This window comes from Nilaparvata lugens, chromosome X (genome assembly GCF_014356525.2).
Source record: "Nilaparvata lugens isolate BPH chromosome X, ASM1435652v1, whole genome shotgun sequence".
Lineage (NCBI taxonomy): Eukaryota > Metazoa > Arthropoda > Insecta > Hemiptera > Delphacidae > Nilaparvata > Nilaparvata lugens.
The window spans coordinates 94,665,197-94,687,505 of NC_052518.1; the positions used below are offsets into that span (position 1 = coordinate 94,665,197).

General features: G+C 34.4%; 1 protein-coding gene across 1 annotated transcript; it reads right to left on the bottom strand.

Moving 5' to 3' along the window:
- Positions 1 to 403: 403 nt before the first annotated feature.
- LOC111053762 (mitochondrial fission process protein 1) lies at positions 404 to 15,332 on the bottom strand. Its single transcript, XM_022340688.2, has 3 exons — positions 15,049 to 15,332; positions 12,629 to 12,756; positions 404 to 3,744 (listed from the first exon to the last, which is right to left on the bottom strand). The coding sequence occupies exons 1-3, from the start codon at positions 15,101 to 15,103 to the stop codon at positions 3,460 to 3,462; spliced, it is 468 nt and encodes a 155-aa protein (XP_022196380.1). The 5' UTR covers positions 15,104 to 15,332; the 3' UTR covers positions 404 to 3,459.
- Positions 15,333 to 22,309: the final 6,977 nt, after the last annotated feature.

Genomic DNA, 22,309 nt, shown 5'->3' on the forward strand with positions numbered 1-22,309 from the left:
TTGAGGGATATTTTTCAAACTAGGCCTAATGTGTATTTGCTTATCTAGCCTAGTCATTCCTTGTCTTGGTCAACTTAACCCATACCTGCATTGAATTTGATAATTAAAATAACTAGAATTCAACTTCCAATTCAATAGATGTCATAAGAACAGCTCTGGCAACTTGCTCCTCAAACGCTGCCAGTGGAATCAGTTGTCATACTACTTTTTTACTTTTACTATTATTATTACCGTACTAGTAATATGCTTGATAGGCCTACATATAATTTAGTGATTACACTAGACTAATAGGTTCTGAATAAAGAAGATAATCATTTTTATGCAAAATTGTCATTGTCAATAATATTAGCAGTGTGAACAGTTATTGAATGAATAATGGAATATAAAAATTATTTCAACAATGTATATATATATATATTTATTTAAGTTGTTGACAAATGTTGTATGTTTAATACGAACTGGAGTGGGTTTCATAATTTATAACTAAACACAATCTGATACAATTAATATCTCACTAAATAAACAAAAAATCAAGATAAATCTCATCTCTTAATTGTAAACTTCAACAAATATCATTACAAATAAGACTACAACTTGTAACTTATTATGAACATAATTTATACAACTAGGCTAAGCTTAAGCTGCTAGTGATTAATAGCTGAGATTCATAATTCCTTAAAATTGAGCCAATATTAATTGAAAACAATTAACTATATGGATATAAAATAAAAGATAATTTTAAATTATAAAAAATTGAATTAATTTGACAAGTAACGCTATACATGTAGAAACATCCTTAAAAACGAATTTTAACAGATAGGAAATTTATCTGTGTTTATAACTATAGAAAAATATAATGTTTTGCTCTGTTGAAAAGTGTTTTTCAGCCTTATTATGCAGATGAAAGAATAATAGTTCATGAAGCATTATTTATTATTCCTTCCGATTCACAGATACACATTGTTGAATTGATAACTGTTTGGAACACAAATGGCTGGATAATAAATTATTTATTAGGAAATTGAATTTTCAAAATTAAACTATTTGTGTGTGATGAACAACTGGAATTTGAGGAGTAGGGATACCGAAGGTTATATCTAGAAGGAAACCGAGAAAGGGTGTTTCAAATCAGCAATGGACAATTATATTAGAAGATATGGAAATAATAGTTCAAGTCAATGGCACATTGAATGAAAAGGATAATCATTTAGACAGAACAGCATTGCAACGATAAATCAGGCTCCAATAACTTGTTCTATGTATTGAATCATTTCAAAAACGACAAAGGATTGTTTCAATAAAATACTGTAAAACAAAAAAGCAGTAGAGCCTTATTAACCCGGACCCCACTAACTGAGAAGCCCGAATAATCCGTATCTATTTTTTGGGAAGAGAAACATTTAAAATAACACATAAAAACTGTTATTGAGTTTTCTCTATTAATCAACAGTGAACAAAACTTTCGAATTCAAATTGTAATTATTTTGACAACAAATAATTTTGAGTAAAGTGTTATATTATCCTTTTGTGCGCTTGCTGCACAATGCAAACAAACGAGATATGATCACTCAGCACCAATTTTTGAAGAGCTCAGAATACTGCCTATCAGGAACTTATATATTTATAAAACCCTGAAGCTATTTTTTGATAGGAGTGGCGAAATGCAGCTGATATATATGCGCAGGATTGGGAGGAATCAACAAAATGTGCAAGTCCCTAAGCCCAACTTTACTATTTTCACATTTCTAGCACCAACGTTTTTCAATAGGCTCCCTGTGGACATAAAAAGGTGTAGGCAGAAGACAACTTTCTGCAGATTATTGCATAATCATCTGATACATGAAGATGTTTCTAGTTAATATGAAAATATTGTTTGAACTGCAGGCCTGCACAGTAGTACACTTTTTTACAACTGATAAGCGCGACATTTTTTCTAGTTTGTAATGTTATTGTGTATAGTGTAATATTGTTAGTATTTTTATAATGTTAAACTGATACTGAAGTTCTCTTTCCTTTTTTTTCTTGTCTTTTTTTACTCTTTCTTAATTTGCTTTGTTAACTGTAACACTTCTTTTTTATTTTAAGTCGTTTTTTCGGCCCAAACAGGTATTTGTAACCTTTGGGATTATTTTCCATATGAATTGATTTTTTGTAATGTTCTTCAGGGTATGATTGTGATTTTTTAGTTACTAATTAGTTTTTTAATTAGTATATGGTAATTATTGCAGTAACTATGGTAATTTCATGCTCTGTATATATTGTAAGAAATAGAAAATAAATTGATTTGATTTGCATTGAATTGGTTTGTTCTTGATAAAAAGGTTATATTCATTGGTAAGTGCACTTTATGGTTTTTCACCATCCTCTGATTAAATCGGATTTCATATACAGTGGAACCGACTCTGGTTTTAGAGTTAGCATTATAATATTGATAAATTTCTATTCTGTCAAGACATAACTTAAGATCTAAATCAAAGTTATATTTTTTGCATACATATACAATAATAAAATATTCGAAAGTCAAGATTTTCGAAAGTAGGTGCTTAATCTTGAAGTCGATTGTGCAATATATGACTGTAACATATACTAGATTCACACATAGCATGAGACCAAAGAAACTGAGGTCATTATGTTCGAATATTGATAGACTTAGAATGACAATATCCAACACTATAATCATGAAAAGGTACAGACTGTAAAGCACAATGTAAAACATAATTTTAGTTTGAAGTAAAAACTATTCCACTGTTTAATGAAAATCAAACTTAAAACTGGTAAATCTTCTCATTTTAGTCATTTCAACATTGTAAAGTACCGTACTAATTGAGATTTTCAGTTTCCGATCATTAGGATATTGTATAAGTTATCCTATCAGAGCAGAAGAGCTCTCCTATGTGTAAATGAATAGAAATTTTTGGATGAGTACTGATTAGGCCTATGACAATTTAGACAATCCTCAGTAGAGTGAATAATAACTTGCATTGCCCAAGAGTATATTTTAAGTAGACTTAGAACCGGTACATAAGTAGATGAATTTTCTTGAAATAATTGAATTGGGAGAAGTGTTTGGAACAAGTAAATATCATAAGGAAGAGTATGAGATTCTATCAACAGATTTTGAATACTGCAGCATAGAGCAACAAATCAAGGTTGTACTCAAAAGGTACAGAACTGATAGTTCATAGCAAAATGGCAAGTTCTCGTCGACAGAATTATATAATTCAATTTTAACGTAGCATGTGCTGAGCAACTTTTATGAATAAAGTATCAAATATTCTTCAACATCATCTAAAGTAATCTAATATCTTGGAAAGTGAGGAATCTTCTTTCATCTATTTCAATATATTCTCTCACATGGTCGACAAGCTACATAACAATACAATACTATATTTACTATCACATGTTACAGTGGTAACTAGAATTATTGAGACAATTGACGATCATCTCAAGATCAATCATTCAGTCGTCTTTCGTTCCCAGAGCATCTCTTATAAATGTATCCATCACTAAGTCAACGGATTTATCGATAGGTTTGACGATTAGAGGAATGGTGGCCAATGATAGGAACACGCTAATCCTTGTAACTCTATTTACAGGTAATTTGGTTGTCCTTAGCATCAGGTAACGACTGGCTGCGCCGAATCTATTTATAAATACGCTCGGTACAATCAGAGATGCAAGACTCTGCCAGATACCCACGTCGATTGCAGTGCCAATCCAATGCTTGTCACCTGGTTTGCAACTCTGAAAATTCAAAAACATCAAACTATTAACATTCAACAGATGCATGTAATAAAATTGAATCACATATATGAGATACAAATGAATAATGAAATGAGAAAAGCGGTAAAATTTAATAAGTTGAAATAGTAATGGTGACTAAAAATTGAGGTGAATGGGAAATATTGATTAGTGAGAAGACTGATAAAAAGCTAGTCGCATATTGAGAAGCGATGCGACGTGACTCATGTCTACTAGATAATTTAATACCATATTATTATATTCACATTGAGATGAAGCTATCACGTGTGAACAATGATCATAATATATTATGATATTGACTTATCTAGCAGACTCGGGTCACGTCATGTCACGTTGCGTCGCATCTCAATATGGCCTTATAGTTAATATACAGAGTGAGTCATATGTATTGGAGACTGTTGTAGATATAATACTGTAGCTTTCAGGATAAGTTATAGGTCAAATACTCTACCTTTTGACGTACAACTGAATTTCAACCCCTCAAAAGGGGGTGACAAGGACGGGACCTGGAACTATCTACAGTAGATAATCGGGCCCGGCTCTACACCTTTGTTCCGAGACACAATTTTTCTGGTACAGTGAGTTGCTAATATTATCAATTTCATTATTATACATTATTCATATTTTTTTATTGAAGGCAAATCCTGTAATTATTCTATTATTCGTTTAAAAAGTTTTCTTAATATTATTTTATTTACGTTTCCAGTTTCATTTTTAGTTACATTTCAATTAAATCGATTACTCAATTCTCCAAAATATAATCTGTTTTGTTCATTCTTTTAAAATATAGTTCCTTTCTCATGAGTTATAGAGTTAGATCAATTTAACCTCTCGCAAGCCAAGCGATTCCCCCATTATAAATTGTTACCATATAATGTCTAGGGTTGTGAGAACAACCCTATAATACCAGCTCAATACCATACCTAATATAACCAAAATTATAAATACATAATATAACCCCAATATATTACCATTACTTAATTACCCCCATTACATGGTGGAGGCGCCGGGCACATTTCGCAGCCAGATGATGAAGGAAAATTACATCTGGTAGCTTTAGTTTCTAGAAAACTAACTAAAAATGAGGAAAATTGGGCAGTCGGAGAAATTGAGTTGCTAGCAATCGTGTATTGTGTTAATTATTTCAGACAATATTTGATAGGACGATTATTCACGATCTACACAGACCATGCTAGTCTTCAATTTTATAAGACATGGAAAAATCCAAGTAATAGAGTGAGTAAATTATTAATGAAACTAACAGAGTTCACATTTGATTTGAAATATAAACCAGGAGCTCAAATGCATGTCCCGGACGCTCTCAGTAGATAGATATCCTCTTCAAAAAGATATAAGTGATCTGACAAATGATGAGAATTTCAATATTTTTCATATACTAGAGTCTAACATTAAATCATTACAAAAGGACGATGAAAACATAAGAAAAATATATGACGCGATAGAAAATCCAGACCTTAGCGATAAAATCATAGCTCGAAAATCAAGAAAATATACAATTCAGAAAGGAATTGTTTATCTGAAAAATTCAATGTGCATCATAATGAATTAAAACTTGTTATACCTCGATCCTTGATCAAACAGGTACTTGAAATGTTTCACGATGACCCCTTGACTGGTGATCATACAGGCATTTATAAAACGTACGAGAAAATATCATCGAGATACTATTGGGAAAACATGTATGACAGTGTAGTAAACTACGTTAAATCATGTAAAAACTGCCAAGAGAGAAAAGTTCCTAATACAAAACCACAAGCATTTTTATCTCCTATAAATTGCCCTGTACAACCCTTTTCCGCATCATGATTGATTAAATAGGACCGTTGGAGAGCTCAATGGGCTTTTCATACATTCTAACTGTAGTAGACTTGACAACTCGCTACATTTTGGCTGAACCTTGTAGACAAGCGGATGCTAATAATACCATTAAATGCTTATGGAAAGTGATATACCGATTTGGCGTTCCAAAAGAAATACGATCAGATAGAGATACGCATTTCGTCAATAAGAAAGTTGAATCTCTTATGACCGAGTTGGGAATAAAACATGTATTAGGATCTTCAAGTCATCATCAAAGCCAAGGATTAGTCGAGAGAGCGAACCGAACAATACAAGATATGTTAACATCTTATGTATCTGATCACAGGAAACTGTGGGTGGAAATGCTACCCAAAGTATTGTTTGCCTACAACAATTCGAAACAATGTTCATTGAAATATTCGCCTTTCTTCTTATTGCATGGTTTTGAAGCTTACACCCTATTGATTTGAAATTCAACCCTGATCATAAAGGTCAATATGTTCAGGAAGCATCAAATTTCGAGACTAGGCTAATGAATATCCAGTCAATAAGAGAATATATTCCATTAATCTTATCAGACGCTCAGAAGAAACAAAAATTCTATTATGACAAGAACAGAATAGATTGTGTATTTCAGCCAGGAGATTTAGTTATGGTCTACGACCCTGACGTCAAGCAAGGACAGTCTAGGAAATTGGTCAAAAGATATTCAGGTCCTTATGAAGTCGTAAGAAAATTATCAGATGAAATCTATGAAATATTTTTTCCGCTTAGAGGATGCTTCAAAAACGTCACTTTTCATGTGGATAAATTGAAAAAGTATTTTATTCGAAAGCCAATAAATTGATTGTCTCTATTGTTCTATTGTATAATCACTTTCCTTAATTTCAGCAAGTCAATACCTCTATAAATCATCTTTGCCTTTCGTGAGTTTTGAAAGACAATTGATGTGAATAAATAGAGATGAAACAGTTATTTTTCGAATATTTTCTCCATCTTTGGCAATTATTACTGAAAATTAATGAACAATGCAAAGCTTACAGGAAGTAATGAAAATTGTTTTATTGTTCTCAGTTTGCTAAAACGACTAATTTGAATTCTCTCATGTATTATTTTATGAGACGATTTTAAATAATTATGACAGCGTTAGCAGATTCTATCAAAAGATAAGATAAACGAACGCGCAACTCACTTTTTAAAAAGATTTATTTAATGAATAAAACACATACATAATGGCAGCATGACTATTGGTAACGGAATGACACGAGAAATAATCTTACAGAGGTTTAAATACTAGTACAAAGTGCTTACTCTACAGTTCCTAAATCTATTGTCTTTTATATATATAACTAAAGATAATTTTTCTTCTACTTCCATTGATACCTTATTTAAAACAATGCAGCTCGAATTTGACAACATAATTCAAGAATGATAAAGATAAAATCAGCTAATCGTTTTGAGAATTACTCCAACGATTTATTATGAATCTATAGTGACGGAAATGAGTGTAGTATATACTATGATGAATAGTGTATAATAAAATTATTTTCTTTTCTAGATAATCGTATGATCAATTTATTAATCATAGATATTTTTTTTCAATGATTAATTTTCAAGTGCATTGAATATAGTTCTAATCTAAGATGAGTTTAAGAGAGTGAATACGTAATTATATAAGAATAAGATAGAGAGAATTAATATGTAAAGAGAATTGTTTAAATAATTGTAAGGGTATATAGGAATAATTTGGGAGAAATCATATTTTGATAGCAAATAGGAATTTATCGTGAAAGTTGTTATGGAAGTTGAATACAATAAATGTTTGCATTAAAGATTAACTAATGACTTTAATGAATTTTACTTTTAACATGGTTTCAATAATGTATTTACTTTTAACATGGTTTCAATAATGTATTGTCTTATAGCATTCATTGGCTTATTTTCTTTATCAATTTCTCAAGAGATTTCTCTATTTCACGGTGCTATATTTGAAGAAATTCATAATGTAGTATTGTATGAGTTCACAATCCCTGTAACATTTCGCATTCCTAAATCACATCCTTATGCTGCGTGGTGTGTTTGCGTGTGTGGAAGTGTGTGTTTGCATGAAATGTCATTGTTTCTTGCTTAAAAAACTTTCTATAACTCTATTTTCTAACTTTTTTATTTTTTTCGGTCTAAAATATATAGTTTCAAGTTTCAATATTCTACTAAATTAAATGAAATTGTTTTTTTTCAAATATTGATTTATACTTTTTTATCATATTACTTATTATTCTATTCGAAATATTATTTCCTTATGTTGTGATGTAGATACATTAGAATTGTATAGGAGGGTTAAGTGGGAGAGAGAGCCGGCTGCGCCCTAACTTTGCCCTCCAGGTTGAAATAAAGGCAGCCTACCTATCTATATATCTATCTATCTATGCTTTGAAGAATTATATGCATACCCCTTTGAAATTTGAAACATGCCCTTCTCCATCGGAATGTGCTGTATTCAATCAGATTCATCGCACCGAACTGCTACTACTACAGCTACAAGAGAACACCGACGGCAACGACAGCGATGACGACACAAGAGCCAGCGACCAGACCAACAATCGACTTCCACGCCACCGCGGACGTGCCATAGATGCGATCGGGGCTGTGGAGTAGCTACTGACGAAGAACTCGGATCTTATGTGAAAACCACATCTCAACCACCTACAAAACTTTGTACACGCTGAACATGTAGATTTGGTGAACAACACAAGCAAGATGAACGACATGGCTCACAACGTAGAACATGTACTGAACAACATGAAACACGACCTAATTATTTGGCAACAATCATTCGCAAAGCAGAATAAACTTCAAAAAGGGAGTTCTACAGTCTACTTGCTGAAAACTCAACTGAGGACAACGATATTCATGTACATGACGACGCTCAACCAGAACTATCAAGATATAGAGACGAGATGCCACAATCAACAGCTCTCTCGTCACGTCATCTCACAAAAAGATCTTCAAAACACCTTCAACAACTGAAACAGTCAATCAACCGAAACAACTACACATTAGCAACAGAAGAACTGGATTAAATTCGAAATTTGAAACTCACAACCTGCAGTAAGACAGATAGCGAAATATTGGTGACTCTCTAAATACCAATAAAGAGGAATTTGAAAACAGCGCTATTGCAGATACAATCAATAACGCTTCATTGGAATGGTCATACCTGTCACTTGACCACCGAACATCACCTCATTTTGAAACAAGAAAGCAACCTGAAAATCCTTTCCCAAGATGAAGAAGAAGACTGCAAATTCAAGCAGAAAGGACTCTGCTTGATCCCAAGAACCAAACTTTCATCTACCACGGCCACAAACACTTGTCTACATCTCTTATCAACTGAAGCTGAAATGTCAAAACTTTATCAAGTCTGCAAATTCAACTGTCAGCCAAACGACAATGAAACGCAGATCACACGCCTTCGTGAGGATACATTTCTACTCCACAACCCAAGAGAGACTATGAAGATTCGGTGTGGAAATACAAGCAAAACAATCCCATGGAGCGGACTAGGAACACTGTTTCTTCACATCCCTTGCGCATGCGAACTTCTAGACAACAACGACATTCTGATTAGCACACTCTATCCTTGTGATTGCTTTTCCCATCCCTTGCCTGAATTTATCAATTTGATTCCCCACATGCGGACGAACTTAACAAAACTCTCTTTACCAATTTTTGAACTCGAGAAAATACCTGAATATCTCAACTTATTAGATATTTTGAATGAAAATTGGCATATTCACTTCTCGACATTTGAAACACATAATTTATTTTCCAACGATTTGTTCGAACATATAGAGATGCCAAACAGTTTTGATCTGCTAGGAGTGAATTGTAAATTAATGTTTGTAATTATTATGTAATTATATATGTAATTATTATTTGGCAAATTCTTCTGACTTTAACTTTAATTTATTTAGACTATGTATTCGAAGTTATATTTGGAGTAAGGCAAGAGCTTTGATGTCTCCTCCAATACGTACTCCAGTCGTAGACTATCCCCTGGAACAGCTTTGAAGTCTAATCAACAATGCTTTAAATTATCATCTTATTCTCATATATTATTTTATTGTATTTGGTATAGCTTTTGATAATTCCATCTCATTTTATTGTATAATATTGGTAGCATTAATATTGTAATTTCGTTTTGTTAGAGGCAAGTATGTAAAGAATTATTAAGTAAAGAATTGTAATTTGTTATGATAACTTCGGGTCGAAGTTTAGGGGGACCCGGGGATGAAATGTAGCCGATTATTTGACATGAATTTTTACAATCCGAGAGCATCCATTATTAAAAAAATTAAAAGTGTCGACGACAGTGAAAATTCATGACAAGTAAAATTGGACTGAAAAATGTATGCCTCTTAGCAGTCGGTTACGAGGACGGGACCTGGAACTACAGCAGATAATCGGGCCCGGCTCTACCCCTCTGTTCCGAGACACCATTTTCCTGGTACAGTGAGTTGCTAATATTATCAATTTCATTATTATATATTATTCATCTTTTTTATTGAAGGCAAATCCTGTAATTATTCTATTGTTAGTTCAAGAAGTTTTTTTAATATTATTTTATTTAAGTTTCCAGTTTCATTTTTAGTTACATTTTAATTAAATCGATTACTCAATCCTCCAAAATATAATCTATTTTGTTTATTCTTTTAAAATATAGTTCCTTTCTTATGAGTTATAGAGTTAGATCAATTTAACCTCTCGCAAGCCAAGCGATTCCCCCATTATAAATTGTTACCATATAATGTCTAGGGTTGTTCTCACAGCCCTATAATACCAGCTCAATACCATACCTAATATAACCAAAATTATAAATACATAATATAACCCCAATAAATTACCATTACTTAATTACCCCCATTACACTAGCCTTCAAGTCCAATGAACAGCTGAAGATATGTTGGAACAATAATATTTTTGAACATATAGGAACAATATTGAACTATATTAACTGCAAATACTAAATAAAATGGATTTGAATATTATCTTTTCTTCATAGGGCTTCTACAATTGTTTAAATAGAATGAAATATTCAATTTCAATATTCCCACTTGAGAATTGCTATAGCTTATTAGCGCGACCACGAAACCAATCGCTTCCCAAAACAGAAATTCAAATGAAAGTAAATTGAAAATTGGCTAATGTAATGATGATTGATTGATTTCATTTTCCATTGTTTTATTAACTCAAGAGCTTTTACAAACATAGATTTTCGTCATACAGTAATTTAGAGTCAATACAATATTAATATAAGTTCCATTCCATAGTCTATTCAATATAAATCTTATCAAAGCTTATTTGTTCCACTGCTGAATCAGTCTAGATCATAATTAAATTTAACTATAACAGAAAAACAACAACAACACATCTATTAATGATTAAAACAATACCACTTGATAACATTTATATTACAGTCAGGTCAAATGGAGAATGAAAAAAATCAATCACAGTCAGGTCAAATCACAGAAACATTGTATAAAACATGAATAACCTATATCAATCATCCCTACTCAAACTACATACACAAAATGCACATGAATGCGTCAATTATATAAAAATAATCTCAGCATCATGACAAATCAGTCAGAACAAAAATATCTACAAATTTACACAACTTACAATAGTCATCATGGTTGGCCCTCAAAAAACTCATCAACCGAGTAATATGCTCCTTCAACCAACAACTTATAAAGGTCAGCCCTGAACCCTCTCAATTTACCGCTAATGGACGACAGCTTCAAAAAGCGTGGAAGTCTATTATAAAACTTGCACCCCGCATAACTAGGCTTCCTCTCAAATAGCGTTATACTATGAGGCTGAGTTGCAGTTTTCTCTCCCTCTAGTATTGTACGAGTGCATATCGGCTCTAAGTCTGAAATTCGTTCTATTTTGGACTGAATACATGATCAGCCTGAAAATATAAATTGAGGGTACAGTCAGTAGCGATAGCGATCTGAATGCTTGTCTACAAGGGTGGTGGTTGTATCCGAGTCCCGCCAGATACCTAACAGCTTTCTTTTGTATGAGGAAAATTCTATCCAAGTTCTTTTTTGTTGAACTGCCCCACAATTCAATACCATATACTAAGTGAGAGTATATAAGGGAGAAATAAATAGTTTTACCTGTGCCGTTGGGTGCGATTTTTATCATACTGCGTAGTATGAATATACTTCTTGAAATTTTACTAATAAGATCATCTATATGATGCCCATCTTATGATGCCCATAAGAGGTAGTTCTGAGTATTGATAACCTCCGGAATTGCATCAATTTCCACAGTTGAAATAGATTTCATTAGAGAATATTATGCTTATGTATTTTATTGCTTGGAAGAGCAGAACAGATAGTTCACATACAGAGTGTTTGTTTCTGAAATACACCGACAAACTTTGTGAGTCTCCGTATATGGGTTCCTTGCATCAAACTGGAGAAAATTCAGTAAACCAGGGTCCCCCAGATGACCGAGGCACGGTCCTTAATACATAGAAATCATACGGCGTTAGGTCAGGTGACCGTGGGGGCCTTGGGAAACAAACCCTGTCATTAGATTCCTGGTACGGCCAACCCAGCGGTCGGGTACAGGTAGGTTAAACCAATCGCGTACCTTATTATGCCAGTGAGGCAGTACACCATATTTTTAAAAGATGAGGTTTTCTGCTTCATCCTGGGGCAGTTCATGGAAGAGATACAGCTGTCTAGTATCCAGATTACAAGTAACAGTTACAGCTGATACACCTGTCTGCCAGCATATAACACTAAATAGTTTTTAGAAAGGGTTTGAGTGCTTGAAAATGCTTTTACATTATGCAAAAAAATGTATGAGTTCTAATTTCATTTGATATATGACTTGTAGCTGTAAGTTTCATGAAGTAGATATTATAGCATGTTGAAACCCCGTCATTCATTTTGAAACACCCGGTATAATAAGTTTTTCAATAGACTTAAAAATAATAAAAACTATTGATCTAATAGGATACAGTTACCTCAGCTTTAGCGTAAGATTTATCAGCCACATCAGCAAACATGTATAAAGTTGCCACACCATAGCCTGTTCTCAGGACATAACGATGTATGACAGGCCGCAAAGCTTCAGCTAACTCATTCGCATAGCCTGTAAAAACGGTGCAATGATGTAAAAATAGATAATCTACATTCCAAAAATCATAATCGACTCATTAGTTTTGAGCTTCTAACACTCTGTACACTTGGGTTTTTTCGCCATTCCATTGTTTAGAATATTATATTATAACACACTATATAATATTAACCTTTGGTAGATTTGGACACCACTGGTGTCCGTGTGTAAAGCAAGCTGGGTTAACAGCGGGACCAATGGTGTCCGGGAAGGTGTCTTGATTGATACACTAGCCGGACACCAAAACCTGGTGAGTGCAATAAGAACTATTGCCCTGCGAATTAATCGGACACTTTGGTGTCCCACTGGCGACCCAGCCTGGTTTTCTGATGTAATACAGGCTTATACACTGTCTTATAGTAACAATGACAGATGCTTTCAACTGTTCTCCATAATAATTTAATAATATGTGAGGAGATGTCGTATTTCTCCATAATAATTGAAATAATACACTGATGTTGTTAATACCAATACAGTGCTCCATGCTAATAATTAATAATCTCTGGAACTAGTACCATAATGATAAATGTCAGCACCAAAATGTTAAGTAATCTTTCATTGTGAATGCGAGGACTGACAAATGGTACACACAGACTGGGGACAATCAATATTTTATGGTGAGTAAAAAGAACCAAAATGAGCATCAAGAAATTGAATAATACAATCGTATCGACAGTGATAGCTTTTACTAGGTCTTCACTGATTAAAACTATTGATGACTTGAAATACGAGTTATTAGCATAATTCTGCTTGTCAATAAATAAACATAAAACAACTCGCATTTCGCACAGATTATTTTTTGCGGATTGCGATTGTTCCAAAAATGTAGACACCTGATAATAATGAATATCAAGATGCATTGTGTTATAACCTATTATTTATTATTTTTGGATGATGGAATTAATCTTAGACCAGTTATAGAATAGACACGCTGGGAAGTCTTGCCTCTGAAGCCAACATCTACTGCCAAATGCACCCATCTTGACGTCACGCATCGTATGGAAAACTTTCAGATTGTGTCTATTTCAGATTTATGGTGTTTTTAGGTTATTTCTAGCTACGGGCAAAAACGATATCGGTTAAGGTATAATGTGTTATGTGATATCGGCTTCAAAGTTATGTGTTTTGAAAATAATAAGGTACGGTAGCCTACAAAACTAATTTATTGTCATGCTGCAATGAGTTCACTTACATCATAACCAAGGATAATATTACAGTTACAGCTTACAATATTTATGTGTATAAATTTCAACTTATGCATGAAAAGATATTCCACTTTTTTTCCTAAAAATTTCAGTGCAATTATATGCTGCGCAGGAGATTACCATTTTCATAAATAATAATTACATAAACAAATAACAATCTACTATGGGAAACAAGCTATGTTTAACAACAATGCATTGTTTAACAATAATGTAAGTTAAACACCACAAACACTTACACAACAAACTCAAAAAAGTTTTCTATAATTTCTATACGATGCGTGACGTCAAGATGGGTGGATTTGGCAGTAGATGTTGGCTTCATCGACTTTCAGTATGAATATACAATGGGCCGTGTCTATTCTATAACTGGTCTAAGGAATTAATAAATAAATTTTAATTTGAAACTTACCTGAAAGTAGTTAAATCATTAATTGACAATATAAGTCAATTAAAATTTCTCAGATGCTTTTACATAACTTACAGGTTACAGCACAATTTCATAAAATAGGCTACAAAGAAAGAACCCCTAAAAAAATCAGCTCATACACCCCCTCCCCCTAAAAATGGAAGCCCAAAACCTTCCATTTTATTCAATTTATTCAGAATTACATAACTTACGGAAAGTACCACAGGCTAAAACGCACAAAACGGTTCCAATTCTAATTTATACAACAGTCCACATGTAGCTAGGTTAGATCACTTCAAAATTTTTCAATTACATACTAAATTTACAATTCAAAACACACAAAAATCATTTTTAAATTACAAAAATACTTCTAAATTGAATCAAATTAATTACAAATAGTTTGAAAATTTTTGAAAAAACTATAAAATTTTGAGACCGAAAAGACAAACACACTTTTAGAACTTATCATATTATAGGGACTCCCTCAGGATACTATGATTTTCAACACCCTCCTCGAGAATTTCAAGGACGCAGTCCTCGCCCAAAACCAACCCCTCACCACCACAACTGTGTGCACCCCTGGATAAACTTCAGAGAGCTTAAAATCATTTGAGAAATACAATTAATTTTAAATATAAACCCAGTTACCGTACTGACCCAGCAGCCTCAAAGGTGTATCTCTATAAATATCGATTTCTTTTGCCGGCTCCATCTAGATGAGAAAAAACACCTGTTCTCCGAATCCGAAAGATTTACGATTCTCAAAAATAAAAATAAAATAAGGTTGACGAAAATAAACGTTTTATATGCGATGGAAAAGTCAGCAAGGACGTATTTGTCAATTGACTGTTCGAAATTTAGGTTATAAAGTTGTTAGAATGTCATATCAAATGTCAACTGATCAACTAGGACGACACGCGCGACTCGCTGTAGAAATGCTCCTCTAGCATAGAGAAGTATACGCTTGCGCTGATAACGTATTTGTTAGAGCAGTTCCGTTCACTGTGATAACTGTTACTGAGCTGTGACTGGCATCCATTGGAACTGCAACTGATTATATTACATAGCTTTAATCTTAATTTGATAGTCAATGAAGTAACGAGACCTGCTATGTTGGACATGAATTAGGTTCATGCATAGATAATATAGCTTCATCTATTCTGACTGGCAGCTGTGAAGTCAAATTAAAAACCGTTCCATACTAAGAATGTATTTTTAAAATAATTTTCGCGTATTCATCATATTACCATTTTATTTCGTAATCTGAACATACTCCTAAACGTCTGTACAAAAAGTTTTTGATCAATAGTGAGTTTTATGTTGAGATTATCAGTGAATACGAACTATTACCAAGATAACCTGCAAATATGTTGAACATCAAACTCGGGTGAGATCTATGCATGCATTAGGCCTACTGATAAATTTATTCTAAGTGAGAAAATACTAAAGTCTGGAACTTTAACGCAAATATCCAATCCAAATTGAAATATTTCTTGTAAAATTGGATTCTATGTAAAATATTGCACATTATGACGTAGCATCAACATGCAGTATTCTGTTTTAACATATCACTGCACACATCTCAACTCATTAAAATATTTCGGTATAATATTGGATAGCTTTCCAAGAATATCATATCAAATAAACTTGAGAGACTACTCTTGATAGGTAGATTTGCTTCGTATTTTAATAATATCTTTGTCTTTTAATTAAATTTTGATTAGTAAAAATAAAAATTGTCATGAACTGCGTGATAGAATTTCAGCATCTGAATTCTCAGTGTCTACAAAAATCGTTTTATGCTGCAATCAAACAAACCTTATATTATAAATATGTAAGGATAAACTTTATTTGAATTGCTTTCTGCCTCATCTGCTTTCTTGAAGGTAGTTTTAGCTGGTAGGGACTCATATATTACTTTTCATCTTACCTGTTTCTTGTATTCTTAAGTTATTATTGAATCTAGATCAGTGATCAAGTACTTGTTATTCAATAATTCCTAATGGTTCATTTTGATGAAAATCAACTTGCTCACAAGCTGTATACAGACTAACTTGAGTTTCATACAACTCGTGGTTACACACCATATGATATGCTGATGATATGCATATTATATTTTATTTGTATGAATATAATTATCAAATAATCCAATATATTATGTATAGTGTGATATCATAGAATCAGCTTATTGACGTGTGTTCGTGGTACAAGTCTGTACACAGCTTGATAAATACTAGTAGTTCTGTGAACAGTAGACCTCACGCAGTATTCTCATCCACAAGTACCTGATTGAAACTATAGATCTTATGGAAATACAGCGAAGGACTGTCCATTATAATTATTCAACTTGCTACCCGACGCCAGACAACCCAAAAGTTCTCCATGTAATTGATACAGTCCACAAACCAGAGTGCTGTTTGAGCCAGCCTCTGTCGAATAAACATGGTCCAACCGTCTGGGATTGATTTGTTAATCGAATTTGAATAGGACATAAGTTTGAAATATCATCTAATAGGTTTGCCGTTTTTTATGCCTATTTTATTCTTGGTTTTTCTGTGTATATGGCTTGTTTTTGTTGTCGTAGATGAATATACACTTTAATTGTGGTATTCTTAAGAAATTTGGGCTCAATTTAAGTTGGAAATTGAGTAGAACAAGTAATATTTTTGTAAATAATTGTGTTGTAGCTTTATTGCGTAAGATTGTTGCATTGGCGCCACAAGGCTGGACTGGCAAGTTCGTGTCAATAAGTAGAGAAAGACTTATACGTTGTCTAGCTGTAACAGTAACTGGAACTGTTACTTTTTTCAAAGGATACTTGCAGTTATTTGCATTGATTATTGTCGTTACTTCGTTATTAATAGCAGATATTGTTTGTTCCAAGAGTGTCGATACGGTATTATTAGCCTTGTAACCGATCATTTCTACCAAGCATAAGTTGAAATGCTGGCTTGGCTTGTATGATTGGATAAGCTAGCCATTGTTCATTACACTACTTCATTGTGTCACCTGCTCTCGTGTTTTCCCTCTTATTCTTGTTTGGCTCTTTGTCTTACTCTCTCTCTCGACGAGTGCTCACTGTTATTGCCTCACTATGGGTGTTATCGAAGATATGATGTTTCGAAGAGATGCATTAATTTACGGATAAAACGGATTAATGAAATTGCCAAAGCTGTCGAAAAGGATCCGAAAAATAAAAAAATGAAGAATTTATTGAAAGTTATGGGTGAGCATATCAATCACCACCAGGTGGAGTTCAATGATATAATAGATAAGATGCAGAGCTACTATAACAAACAAAATCCTCGATTGGAAACAAGTGAGCTTGAAAATTTGATGAGCCAATTTGATGAGACTTTTTTCAATGTCAAGGCTATTCTCGAAACCTTACCATCCACTCAAACAAATTTGAATATTAGTTCTTCCAATGTAGCTTCTTCACCTACAACTGGAAATATCTCTCCAGTTGCCCTACCTAAGCTTCCTTTAATGACTTTTGACAGTGATTTGAAAATTTGGAGTCAATTTAAAGATTTATTCGAAGCCATGGTTCATAATAATGGTCAAATTGCTGACATGCAAAAACATATGTATCTTCAGTCTGTACTGAGAGGCGATGCACTGTCAGTCATTTCTGTAGTCCCATTGACAAGTGATCATTATGCTGAGGCATGGAAATTATTATTGAATCGCTACAATGACTCTTACAAGCTGACTGACACATACTTGCAAGCAATTTTTGATATGCCAGCAGTTAATAAGCAACCAGACTCGCTACGAAAATTCATCACTCATTTAGCTGAGTATATTGCAGCACTAAAACCAATTGGTCATGCAGTTAATGACTGGTCAATTCCGTTATTATTTGTCTTACATAAAAAACTGACTGAAGAATTGAGAGAGAAGTGGCAGAGACTGCTAAGAAATGGAACAGTATCCGATTTGAAAAACTTCCAAATATTTTTGAATGATGAAGCTGTTATTTTGGAGGCTACTAAATCCACTGATTTATTGGGGTCATCTACATCATCAGAAGCCTCCTCACGTCAGCAGTTTGGGAAATCGAAACCCACTATGGGAAATTACAAAGCTTCAGCTATGATTGTTGAAGCGAAATTGGACGAGCTGAAATGTATTGAATGTAATAATTCTCATGAACTGGAAAATTGTGAATTTTCTTGAATCTCAAACCGTCTGATAGATTAAAACGTGTAGAAGAATGGAAACTATGTATATGCTGTTTATGGGCAGGGCACTTTATTAGAGATTGTAGAAGAAGGAAGCCATGCAGTCACTGTAACTCGTGTCATCATTCGCTCCTCCATTTAGAACCGAGACAGCCGCCTGTTGAAAACACCAACACATTGGCCGGTAATAAACAAATGAGCAGGGTAGACGTGCACGACGCCTCTGATCAAGGCCATCAAACATTTGTTACTGACTCAGCTAAGAAGGTTTTCTCGAATGTAAAGAGTTCCGTAGTATTGTTATCAACTGTTAGAAAGGAAGTTTGAGATAATCAAGGCAATTATCAAACGGTCAAAGTATTATTGGATAGTGAAAGCACCAAGTCATTTATTACAAGGCGATGCATGAAAAAACTGGGTTTAGTGGTGCAGAAAACACATAGCTTGCCAATCTATGGATTATCTGATACTAAATTGGGAGTAGCAGATGAAATCACTAACTGTGAATTTGAAACACCGAACTCCCCTCCATTAAAAATTACCGTGTTGGTAAATGCGTACCGTACTGGGCACATATTGAAGGACTGGATCTAGCAGATCCTGAATTTTTCCTTTCAGAGGAGGTTGATATTTTATTGGGTGCTGAATACTTCCCCTTCATTCTGACTGGAAGAAAGGTGATTGGTCCAGCGGGTACACCATCTGCCCTAGAAACTGTATGGGGCTACTGCCTGATGGGTAAGGTATCAGAGGAGAGTTCTACTATCTCAAATAATCTGTGCACGTATTCCAATTCTAATTTAGAAGAGTTGTTGAAGCGATTTTGGGCCGTAGAAGAGCCACCTATGACAAAAAAGTTATTGGAAAGTGAAATGGCCTGTGAAGAGATATACAAAACAACTGTTTGTCGTTCAAATACTGGTAGATACATTGTAGAATTACCATTCAAGGAAACACCAGAATTATTAAATGAGAGTCGAGAATTAGCCTTGAAAAGATTTATACTATTGGAACGTAGGTTATCAAAAAATCCTGTATTGAGACAGTTGTATAATGAGTTTATGGAGGATTATTTGAAACAAAAGCACATGGTGCTAGCACCCGAACCAGTCAACCAAACAAAATACAATTTTTACATTCCTCATCATTGTATTTGTCGTATAACAGAGGATGGAAATATCAGTAAATTTCGGGTAGTCTTTGATGCCTCAATGAAAACTGAAAATGGTCCTTCATTGAATGAGATTCTCCACATTGGGCCCAGCTTACAATTAGATATTTCAAGTCTATTGTTGAGATTTCGATCTCAGGAGGTGGCAATTGTTTGTGATATTAGACAAATGTATAGAAATATCTCGTTGAATAGGAAACATCATGACTTCCAACGGATTTTTTGGCGAGCTGATGATAGAGAAGAAATGGAAGAGTATACTCTAACAACTGTGTCGTATGGTGTATCATCATCGCCATTTCTTGCTATTCGTACCTTGCATCAGTTGATTGAAGATGAAGGACAAAGGTTCCCTGCAGCCTTTGAAGCTTTACGGTTTTCTACTTACATGAATGATATAGTCACATCAGTCCCATCAGTGGAAGCAGCCAAGCAACTGCAGTCCGAGCTTACTGAATTGTTAATCAAAGGGCAATTTAAATTGCGAAAGAGGGCCAGCAATCATCCTGCCATTCTATCAAATCTCCCTTCCGAGCATTGTGCTATTGAAGCAAAAGATTTCACTTTGGAGTCTGACAAAACCACTAAAATACTTGGCTTCCAGTGGAATCCAATTGGTGACTACCTCTTCTACAGGGTAAAGGTTCCATCCAAGCTAGCTACAAAACGAAACATTTTATCAACTTTAGCACAAATTTTTGATCCATTAGGATATTTGACACCTTTCATGCTTACCATCAAGAGTATAATTAAATATCTATGGCAATCTGGATGTGACTGGGACGATATAGCATCCGTGGAGGTAGTGAAGAAATGGGAGTTTATTTGCAACCAATTACCCCTGTTGGAAAAGCTGAATATTCCTCGTTCCTTGAACTTTGAGCTGTGTGAAAATATACAGCTGCATGGTTTTGCTGACAGCTCAGAACGCGGCTATGCTGGAGTGGTTTATTTGCGAGCCTCATTGAAGGATGGTAGCATGGTATGCACAATACTAAGATCTAAAGCCAAGGTAGCTCCATTGAAGAAAATCACACTGTCACGTCTGGAGCTTTGTGCGGTTGTCCTAGTAGCTAGATTATTACATGAAGTTCAAGAAGTGCTCTCAAAAATTATAAACATAGATTATATTGCAGCTTGGACTGATTCAACCGTGGCACTGAGTTGGATTCGGTCTTCACCTCATCGTTGGGCTACATTTGTGGCAAATCGTGTAAGTCAAGTACAGGAACACCTGTCTACAGAGCAATTCAGATATGTGCCAACCGAATGTAATCCTGCTGATTGTGCTAGTCGTGGACTATTGCCCAAAGAATTGATTGGTAATTCTCTGTGGTGGAATGGTCCTGATTGGTTAGCCAAACCACTGGAGTGCTGGCCACACCAACTCCACGGTAATGATGATGAAAATTCCAAACAGATTGAATTGGAAGCAAGAAAAATTACACTAGCAACACAGAGTAAAGAGCCCTCACATGAACTTCTTCTTATAAATAAATTTTCCTCATTGACTGTATTGAAGAGAGTGACAGCATGGATTAAGACGTTCATTCACAATTGTTGTAATAAAGCTAGCAAACATACAGGTCCATTGAGCACTGAAGAGTTGAATGAAGCAATGCTCTCTATAATTGCATTAGTACCAAAAGAATCATTTCCCGATGCTATAGCTGCTATACAATCAAACGATAAATCCATCACAAAAAGTCTCGAACAGTTGAACCCTTTTATGGATTCAACTGGGTTACTAAGAGTGGGGGGAAGACTGAGAAATTAAAGCCTATCTGATAGAAATAAATACCCATTGTTGCTCCCAAAAACTCATCACGTGACAAATTTGATTATAGATCACTACCATAAACTGTATTTACATCCTGGCCCAGCTAACTTGCAAGCAGTCATTCAAAGACAATTTTGGATCTTGAGAACAAGGGACATAATTTGTAAGTGAACAATTAAATGCATGGAATGCTTTCCTGCAAAACCCACTGGGCAACAACCACTCATGGCAGACCTCCCGTCTGCTAGGCTGCAAGGAGTCAAGGCATTCCTAAATACAGGGGTTGATTATGGTGGACCTTTTGATATAACACTAGGGTGACTGAGGAAGGCTAGAATATACAAGGCATATATTTGTTTATTTATTTGCCTCTCAACTCGGGCTGTACATCTAGAATTAGTCTCGGAATTATCAACACATGCTTTTCTAGCTGCTATGAAACGATTCCTAGCAAGAAGAGGCACTGTTCACACTATGTATAGTGATTGTGGTACCAATTTTGTGGGAGCAAGCCGAAAACTGTCACAATGGTATGAGCTCACAAAAGCATCAAGGTTCAATGAGGAGATGACTAGAGAGCTGGGTAATCGAGGAATCAAGTGGGTATTCAACCCTCCAGCAGCTCCACATTGGGGAGGAATCTGGGAAGCAGGAATAAAATCGACTAAGAGATTGCTCAAGGCTGCAGTTGGTAATCAAATTCTAACGTATGAAGAATTCAGTACTGTATTAACCCAAATTGAGTGGATATTGAATTCAAGACCATTGACCCCTGTTAGT

Bases quoted from the DNA above. Each gene is read 5' to 3' on its own strand.
- LOC111053762 (XM_022340688.2), bottom strand. From the start codon at position 15,103: ATGGAGCCGGCAAAAGAAATCGATATTTATAGAGATACACCTTTGAGG. The intron at 12,757-15,048 runs GTCAGTACGGTA...CCGTTTTTACAG, and splicing joins TACACCTTTGAGGCTGCTGG to GCTATGCGAATGAGTTAGCT. The intron at 3,745-12,628 runs GTAACTGTATCC...TTGAATTTTCAG, and splicing joins AATCTTACGCTAAAGCTGAG to AGTTGCAAACCAGGTGACAA.